The following is a 10178-nucleotide window of genomic DNA, read 5'->3' as shown; positions in this document are numbered from 1 at the left end:
TAAAATAGCATCTATGATGTGTATAAAATAGCATCTATGATGTGTATAAAATAGCATCTATGATGTGTATAAAATAGCATCTATGATGTATATAAAATAGCATCTATGATGTGTATAAAATAGCATCTATGATGTGTATAAAAGTAATGCTAGAAAAATCATTGGGAAAAAAGCCTTAAAATACGTGAGAAATAAACAAGTAATTATATTGAATCCCTCCTAAGTCTGTTTTAATTCCTCTATGCTATTTGGATTTTAATCAATATTTAAAGGTATTTATTACTTAAAATGTTTTATTGATAGCTTAAAATTGTATTCAGGTAATAATTTTTTGATTGATTTGTAGAGCTACGTAGAGCCAATGGATGGATATCTGGGTGGGACCCATGGGACTCCAACACCATTTTGTCATCTCTGGAAGGATTTTGCATTGCTGTGTTGGGGAATTGAGATTGTAGGGAGTGGGTATTTATACATTTTTGGAGAAATAGAAAGATGGCATTTGGGTGACATTGCTGGCTCAGGTAGACAAAATTTTTAGCTGCTTTTGAACAGAACTGAAGGAGTCCTTAGAGATCATCCCCTGATCTTCTTACTGTGTCAGTGAAGAAAGAGGGCCAGCCATAGAAAGTGGCTTTTCTGAGGTCAAAACGTTAGCTGATGGCAGAGCTTGACTCAGATCAGATCCCCCGACTTGGGGTCTTTGGGTTCAGTGATCTCTACTGCTGCCCACGGCCTCTCAGTGTAAGTCCAGAGCTTTCTAGGGTCCTGGGACATCATTAAAGGAGGGCAGGGTGGGCTTCCTGATGATGAATACATGATAGAATAGTCAGCCTGAGCACTGTGGGGTTCAGAACGCTGCTCAGGGTTGCTTAAGAACAAAAATGTCCAAGGATTCACTGCCAGTGGGAGTGGGAGTAAGACTGACCTGCCTTTGCTTTGGGGACTTTTCTCAGTAATTTAGACATGAACCTATATTCACAGATAATTCAAGCATCATGGCCTAATATTCTAGAGAAGAGAGTACCACTCATGCCACATCACTAAGGTTATATAAACCGTAATGTATATGGTTTATACATTCTAATTATACATGGTGACTTTTTTTGTCCTGAGGTCAGAAAAATAATTGTACAAAATCATTTGCATTATTAGAAAAGACAACATCTGGACTGAGTGTAAAAAATATTTAGTCCAAAAAAAACCAACCTTTAAAACTTTCCCAACTTAAATATTGGCAAATGTGGCAATATAACAATGTGAGGTAATGATCAGAGTAAACATTTTCTTAGGAAGCAAATCTCTGCTTTGAATGATAAAAATGTCAGACATGTTCTCTGTGCAGATCCTCAAAGCTCTGAACTCACAGAATAATTTTGAAAAAGTAAGAAATAAATTAATTTGAACTTGGCTGTGATTAGCACCAGCCTGAAGTATAGAAATGAAGGGCAGACACACCCAGACAGGGTGACGGATTGAAACCCGTGTAAGAGTAAATCACATCGTGTAAATAGAAAGTGAGCAGAAAATTGCTGTTTAAAAAATAAAATTTTTCACCTAAATCGAATCTAGTATCTGGCTTTCTTCTTCACTGAGCATAAATATGAGCTTAGAGTTACTCCATGAAGGATCTAATATTTATTCCTCTGCACTTTGGTTTTAACGTGTATTGCAGATTTCTCTGTGTTTAGAAAACGGTTACTTTGCCACCTGTTAAATCCTGACACAAAATGACCTTTACTGTCTATAAAAAGCATTATGGGTGTGTTTCCTTTACTGATCTTTTAGTGAGAACGTCTAAATACCTGTTGTCTCTATTTCACAGGCGTACACATCCCCGTGATCATGAGTCTGACTCAAAACCAATTTATAGCAAACCATCCGTTTTTGTTTATTATGAAGCATAACCCAACAGGTAACTTTTTAGAGAATTCTTTGGGGAAATTGCTCAAATTAAGCAGACTTTGTTCTAGCTGCTAGTTGCCTTCTACGCATCTGAAATCACTTGTTCTTTCCACAGATATTTTGTCCAGTGCCTATCCTGTACCAGGCATTGTATTTTCAGAAGTGACAGGGCCTAAAAATAGTAGAGTGGCATTAATTGCCACCACCACAGTGACTATAGGTAGCAGCCATTTTATGGACCTCTCTCTAAAGCCCAAATCATGTCAGTAGGTTAGATTTTGGACTTGTAAAGACACTGAACTCAGGGAGAGATTATGTAGTTTGTGTAGGGTCATACAACCAGAAAGTGTCACACGGGAACTGATGTCAACTCTCAGCCTGGGATGCCACAATGGGAACAGAAATTGAGAGCTGTAGAGTTGTGAAAATTTTCAGAGGTAAATGGGGGAAAAAAAGTGACTAGTGTAGACTCTGAGGGCAAGAGAGAAGGCAGACATAATTTTAAGTCCCCAATTTGACAACTGGCAACAGATGACGCGGTCAGGTACAAGAGGGCTGGTGAGGAGCAGTGGGTTGGACTGGTGCTTGGCACAGGGTCAGCAGATGGAAATGCCGACTGCACGGATGTCCCAGCACCTTCTCTTCCGAGGAAGAGAGGCCAGACGTGGTGGAGAAGCTGCTGTTAAGTTTATATTTACGTTAGGGCCCTTGAGCAGTCAGCCTGTCTGGGGGTCATCAACTACAGGAAAGGAGAAATTATATCTTGCCTATCTGTGTAGTGGTCCAGCATTTGGCAACATGGCTCCCACGCTCTGTGTAACGTCGCATCACTACAGACTTGGGTGTCAGACTCGGGTCACAGCTCGGTTACCTACTGGTCCTGAGACAAGCTGTTTCTCCTTTCTAAGCCACATTTTCCCCATCTCATATTGAACATAGGACTTGTCTCCTAGAGTTAAATATAAGAATGATGGAACCGGTTAACACTAATTCTGGCATCCTTATGCTGAGTGTTCATTATGAGTACATCCAGGAATACGGATGAATGGATGAAAGGAGGCAGGAAAATAGAAAAGCTTCTCTGTTATCCAGTTCACAGGAAGAAAGACATATGCTTCTCAGAATCTGAATCTGTTGGATTAATCAGGAATGTTGATATTATTGACCTGCCAAGCAGTTTCTGGCTCTGTGAAACTAATGCTGAGTGACTCTTCTGAAAGTTCTATCTTGAAAACAGTGGAACAGTTTTAGGATCGCTGAGATTCACTAACACAACTTCAGCCTAGTAGGGGATGTGCCCTTGTGTAAAGATATTCTGAGTATACAACTTGACCCATTTGTCTTTAACTCTGGGATGACTCTAATTTCTTGTAATTAGTATATAATTATTATTGAGTATGGAGAAAGAAGGAAATAAAGCCACACCAGGCATTAATGCACAGGTAGATAACAGCTTTTGGAAGAATTATGTTTGACTCTGTTTTCCAAGTTCATGACTTGCTGAAGTTCAAGGCCACAGGAAGCTCTCAGGACAATAGCAGGGAGAATCCCAAACCTGAAAGCAGCTACTCATTTATTTATTTGTGGTCATCTTTAGTGATTGTACCTTAATGGAAACTTTCACTGTTTTATTATCTTTATTGTAGCGAGATTTTCTAAAATAGGGTTACTCTTTTAATTTATTGTTTAAAATGAACGGCCACTCAGTCATCGGGTCTGTAAATTGTTGCCATGTAAAATGTAGGAGGAGCCTCAGCCTAAGATAGTACACATTCAATGATTTATCTGTTTTTCTTTCACAAATGAACTCAAGAAATAATTCAGATTAATGGGGTTTAGCATCACCATAGTGGACTCTTAAACAACTTCATGCTGTACATAAAATATATTCTATTGACAATTTCTGAAGCATAAGAATAAATGATTTTAGGTTTGGTATTACCAATTTTTATCTAGATTTGAAATTTGTTCTTTTATGAAAAATCGATCCATTTTTTGACCTGTCCTATCAGGTGAGTTTTATATCACAGAATTTTCTGCCAAAGTCCTTAAGCTTCAACTTAGATTTCTAAGTTAAATGTCTCGGCTAAACTTCTCGAAAATGAAGAATCTTTTTTGGCTGAAGGTGGAGGCCAATTTTATAGACATTGAGAAGAAAATTGTGAAAGAGGCTAGATGAAAGATAATTTCTGAGAAAACAGCAAGTCATGGTTTTGAAACTGACAGGGCTCCACACATAATAAAAATTATTTCATTCAGAACTTTTTCAGATCATTGGCCAAGAGGAGAAGCAGATTGAAGGATAGTCATTAAGAAATCTCTGTTTCTAACCATGGGCTTGGTTACCGCGTTGTATTTTGAGATTAGGAGGTAAAGGTTGCTTCCCTCTGACGGAGATGTTATATAAATACGTTGATTAAATGTAGGGGACATAGATTAAAAAGACGGCATCGAAAGGGGGGAAATAAAAACAGTTCTGATTTCTGCTTCTGCCAGTCCCTAACTCCATGCACTGCTGAGATATCACTGATCCTGACAGTCTGGGGGTGAGGAGATTGGTTGCTGAAAGAAATGTGAAAAGGCCAAGACAAGTCACTTCTATGTAGCATTCTACACTTCTCAGTGTTTAAAAATTTAAACTACTATCTTCAGTTATGGCATTAGTATCTATAAAAGTTGCTTTAAAAATTTTTCCAAAAAATCCTGGTAAGCATTTGAACTCCCTGGCCTTGTGAAGACACAAGGGGCACTGCTGGTTTCTGTTTTGACCAAGTATAATATTTATTCCCAGAAAAGGGCTTATGTTTCCCCATCTATCTGAAAAACAGGGGTGTCTATTGTCTTTCTTTTTCCCTCCAAAATTGTGAGGCATTGATTATAATTATTTCTAAAAAGAAAAATAATAAAATCTGTTATTGGTTATTTCTAAAAAGCAAATAAAATCTACCGAAGACTGTTCATGCCCACGTTATTGCAGGAGTGGGTCTGTCTTTAGAACAGGAGAGTTGATGAAAAGGAGCTCTCCCCTAGTAATCTCAAAAACATTGAAAGATCATTTTTGTTGGCTTTAAAATTAGGCAAAATTTATTTTATTACTTTTAAAGTGACCTTTATTACATGAGAGTGGACGGAACCTGGCAGCATGTGACCCTGGTTCATTCCAGCCGCTTCCCTTCACCCAGGGGAGCGGAAAGCTGAGTGGTTTGGATGCACCGTGAGTTCTGTTGTCCTTCCGTTCTCAGCTCCTTACCACTTGCAAATACAGAATGTCTGGAAAGAGGAATTTGCATTTATGGTGTACACTCTATCCATTTGGTGAGGATTTGAAAGCACTAGTGATATAAAAATATTGTCTTTAGCAGTAAAGGAAGCTTTGATTCCGAGCTGAAGGAAGAAGTCTGGGAAGCTGCACTTTTAACCCTGAGGGCTACACTGCATGCGTGAAAAGATGATGTAACGCCTTAAACGGGAGGCTCCTCCACACTCATCATCTTTTCATGATGCTGTGTCGGCCTGCCTGGGTCTCTGTATTTAGAACCAGCTCTCTGTCACTGGAGTTTTGCTTTTGTATGTGAAAAATGGGCTAATGAATGTTTCATTGCAAGCTATAGTAGATGTTAATTCACTTCATAAATTCCCAGAAAATGATTAATAACGGTATGATTATGTATTTGAGACACAGGGGAGGGGTTTTGCTGTGATACGTTGCCTCTTTATCTTATAGGGAATGAAGAGCAAGTGATTTGTTGAAATATTAAGAAAAACAAATTATTCTCATTTTTTCTCTAGATATTTCCTAAGTATGGTTTTTTCTTTTTTTCTTCTCCTAGAGTCAATTTTGTTCATGGGAAGGGTCACAAATCCTGACACCCAAAAGACGAAGAGAAGAGATTTAGATTCACTGTGAATAAAAGCTGAACCCCAGAATATAAGATGATTCCTGGAAAATAGTTGATTGGCAAAATTCATCACCTTGAAAGCATCTTCCACATACTTTATCTTTTTCTGTTTTAAACTGTGCCTGTGTTAACCTGTATGAATAGTGACCCGTGCTAATGAATAAGCAAAATGATACAAACGTTTGTTTGCACCCTTCTGTATCTTTTATAAAATCTATATGAAGCAATAGCAGTGCACATACGTGAAATTACGTACCCTTCTCCGTATGCTAAAACAAAACTACGATATCTCAGATATCAGATTCGAGCCTTCTGTATTAAATGCATTTCATTCCCAATACACTGGACTATCACACTAGCAGTATCCAGACCACGGGGAAGGGGCGCTACTGACCACAGAGGTCCGGTGTCTGCGACAAGTAGTCCAGCTCCCATATCCCGCTAATCTTAACTTAGCTCTGATGTTGCACGTTTAATGTTTGCCATGCTTCAATACCTTTTGGAATATGTTATTTTTTTCTTCTGATTTGTGCTTTAAAATGTATGGAAAGTAGCAATGCTGAGAGCTTTTGTAAAGCTTTCTTGCTTTCATAGGGGAAGTGGCAGCCAGGTCAGCCTGATCCTGGAGGACGCCCTTCTGTGACTACAGTCCTGACCTATGGGCGGTGCTGGAGCCGAGACCTGCTCTGTGAATGGTCAATGCAGACTGCTTCTGACTGCCGTGAAAGACCAGGTCTAAATGTCAGAAATAATACTGCATTCCTGGATGGCTTCATGTGACATGTTTCACACTTTTTTTCATTTCACATCAATGACATCCAGGGACTTTTGTGGCCATTTTTGGTGGAGCGCTTAATGATAACAGCTGCTCCCCTTCCTTGACCCCTACTTATGGTCAGGCACTGAAGTAAGCACTTGACCTATGTTAAGGGAACTATAATTTTATGCATGATGAAGTTACATAAATTGGTCAAGAACATATACAAATTGACACAATGGGTGGATCTGAATTCAAGATTACCTGAGACGGGAGCCCATGACCTTAGTCACTGAGTTGGGCTCACTTGGCAGGGGAGGAAAAAATAATTTTCTGTCTTTCATAGTTCTTAACTAGGAGCCCCTATAATAAAATACAGATTAAAAAGTGAAAAACAAGCAGAAGCTTATTAACATGTCTGTTAACATGGATACCTCATATATGTGTCTGTGTGGGACCTTCCCAGGGAATGACGGGTGACTCTCAAGGAGGTGGCTTAGAACTGCAGCCTCCATAGCATCCTTGACTAAGAGCAGTACGCTTTTTGAGAAGTGGCAAGACAAAGGAAATGGCTTGAATTTGCGGAGACAGCACATGATAGGAAGGCAAATTCCTGGTGGTTAAAGGTTAGTCTTTCCGTTTGCTGTGTCCATTCCTCTGGTGCTGTCTCCCTCCCGGGATCAACCTCTCCCCTGCCTGGTAGGGAGAAGGGGGACAGCTGTGTGAATTTATGTTCTGTCTTTGGGCAAATACAAGAAGGGAAAGAGCTCTGCTTGTATTTGCTTCTTCCCAATTACCTGCAGCTCGAAATAACCCTCATGCCAAAGGATGTATTCTGGGGTTGTCTACCCCGCCATGTTTCACCTTCTGCTTCCGTCTCCAGAGTGCAGGGACCCGGCTACAGCACAATCTGGTGCCGTACCCCAGACACTGTGAAGACAACTTTAGATGAGTTGTGATTGCTTAAAACTGTAACGTAATTCAGAGTAATGTTCGTGCCTATGTTGTCAATTTGAGTTTACTTAGCCATAACACAGTAGATGCCAATCTATATGTTAATGACACACATTTGTATCTCAGTTTCCAATTCCTCCGCCCCATAGAATTGGTTTAAAAATACGCTTCTTGTTTTAGGAAGAAGAGAATAGTAAGTTTAGTCAAGACTAACCAGTATTTTTATTCCGGTCTGGTTCAATTTCCTGTTTCCCCTGGGTTGCCTGAGTTTGGCTGACCTTTTCCTGTGTGTCCCATGTCAGTCTGCTCTGGCGGCTCATTCAGTCATTCCACAAACATTAACTGAGCTCCCATCATGTTTCGGGCACGTTTTTTAGGCACGAACCAGTGAGCAAAACCGAGCAAGTTTCTGGCTTCCTGGGGCTGACATTTTACAGGTAGCAGACAGACATTCAGCTAATAAACAAATACAAAAACAACTTAATTTCAAATGGTGATAACTGATGACACCGATCAAACAGGGTAAGGAAATGCGAGTGGTTTGGTAACTGAGATGATGTGCTGAGGTGACCGTCCACGTGTCCTCTGAGTGCCTGTGCTCGCCATGGGCTCCCTCCCGATTCATTTGCTTTTCTTTAATAAGATTTTCTAAATTTCTACTTCCACGTCCCTCCTCCAGAACCTCACTGCCTTCTCCAGAAGTTCTGTTAATTTTTCTTCTTTGATTTCATGCTTTTCTTCTGGTCTGTGCTATTTGCCTAAAAAAAGAAAGAGTGAAGCTCCTTATGGAAGAAAAAGTGGCCTTCTGTTGGGAGGTTGAGCTGAAAACTTCTTTCTTCTATCCCCTTCTAGAAAAAAGGCTCTTCCAAGTTTAGAATCTTTGGGCCTTCCCTTCAGTGGCAAGTGACTCAATAGTTAGGGTTTCACATCGTAAAGGTTACAAACATCTGAAAGGCACTTATAAAACATATCCATTTATGAAAGAATACCAATAGAAAATAAATTTCTTTCCCAAACTATATGAAATAGTTAAGATTTACCATAGTATAAAATCTCCATGGGATGAAAATATGAAGCTGTAGCCCTTATATGAGTCTAAGGTCCCAGTTATGGATCACATATGTATTTTTTTCTTTCCTGAGGTGTAGTGATACTTCTTCTGTAAACTTCAGAATCGAGTTTTATTAACTTTACATAATTTGTGTAAATATATATATTCATCTCATATTTTAGAGGCATCTGCCATACCAGACAGTGAGGCTTCATGGTCAAATCCTGAAACAAGGAGTAATTTATTTACTTTTTCTTTTTTTTTATAAATTCTTCTGAAATGGGTAATAAAGATCTGGAAACCTTGAAAACCACAAAGGGAACTTCAGGTGGGCTTCCTTACAAGTCAGTGCTTTGGACTTCTGAAAGTGAGATATTTTCTTACAGGGGGGCCTCGGCCACCAAGACGCACTCTATGAAGAGACGTGCCCTGGGCATTGGATCAGCAGGAGATTGACTCTGTGGCTACGGCAGAGAGGTGGGCCTCCTTCAAGTAGTTTGCATGCAAGAGAATTTATTTTATGACATCTTCGCCTACCTTATTTTTCTGGTTCCACATCTGATAATCTCTAAATCCAAAGCCTAAGATTCCAAAGTAAAAAATCTGATTCCTTTCTCCCTTTGATTCCTGAACTGACTACCTTGATGACACAATATAAATGGCTTGAAAGATGTGACATTTTCCACTGTCTAACATTGTAAATTTTGGGTTCTCACACACACAATGAAGGGCTGGACAAAACCTGGTTCTGATCCTTATTCCAAAGTCCTGTGTTGGCAGACCTGGAGCTTCTTGGTCCATAAAAACATGTCTTTGGAATAGTGTCTTTTGGGTCTTCATTTTCTGTAAGCAGTGTTTTGTTTTGGTTTTCTTTCTTTTCTTCTCTCTCCCTTCTTTTTTTTTTGGGGGGGGGATGGGGTCTCCCTCTGTCACCTGGACTAGAGCACAGCGGTGCTGTCACAGCCTGCTGCAGCCTCCAGCTCCCAGGTTGAAGAGTCCTACAGGCTCAGCCTCCCAAGGAGCTGGGACGAGAGGCACATGCCACCACACTTGTATAACTTTTCTGTTTTTCTGTAGAGACAGGATCTCAACATGTTGCCAAGGCTGTCTCTAACTCCTGGCCTCAAGTGACCCTCCCACCCCCCGCACTTTCCCGAAGTGCTGGGATTACAGGCATGAGCCACTGTGCCCCTCCTAAACAGTGTCTTTTAACAAAACAAAGTAAATTAGAAGATGTACCTCTCACAAAGATCTGATTTGCTACATTATTTTAATTATGGCTGTCTCTTTAGAAATTGGAGATTTAATTTTTAAAAACAATATATATAAGAACAATTTTACTATTATGGCAAAGATATCTATGTAGCAACAATTTCTGACTGTAGTTTTGGAGTGTAGTTTCGGAGTGTAGAGCTATAGCTGGGACTTCGTGTCACCCAAACTTGCCTTTGTCAAGTGTGACCTTTTTATTCTTTCTCATCAGTGGAATGCAGTGAGGTGAGTGTGCTTCCTATGTGCCCAATTTAAGGGACAATTGTACCTCTCCAATGTCACTCTTATTCTTTGCCAGCTACATGGTGTTCAAGGTGACCCCGTAAGCATATTCAGAGGA

The 10178-nt window shown here is 39.9% G+C and overlaps 1 protein-coding gene across 1 annotated transcript in view; it reads left to right on the top strand.

Moving 5' to 3' along the window:
- Window positions 1–5992, top strand: part of SERPINI2 (serpin family I member 2) — a 28525-nt gene extending 22533 nt beyond the window's left edge. Inside the window, exons 8-9 of the mRNA XM_003794644.3 lie at window positions 1826–1915; window positions 5736–5992. Coding sequence (XP_003794692.1) covers window positions 1826–1915; window positions 5736–5812 — 167 coding nt within the window. The 3' untranslated portion in view covers window positions 5813–5992. The remainder of the gene's footprint in view (window positions 1–1825; window positions 1916–5735) is intronic.
- Window positions 5993–10178: the final 4186 nt, after the last annotated feature.

This window comes from Otolemur garnettii, unplaced genomic scaffold (genome assembly GCF_000181295.1).
Source record: "Otolemur garnettii isolate 467f Iridium unplaced genomic scaffold, OtoGar3 scaffold00084, whole genome shotgun sequence".
NCBI classification, from domain to species: Eukaryota; Metazoa; Chordata; class Mammalia; order Primates; family Galagidae; genus Otolemur; species Otolemur garnettii.
Note: the sequence above shows the minus strand (reverse complement) of the source record. Positions and strands in the feature narration are given on the sequence as shown.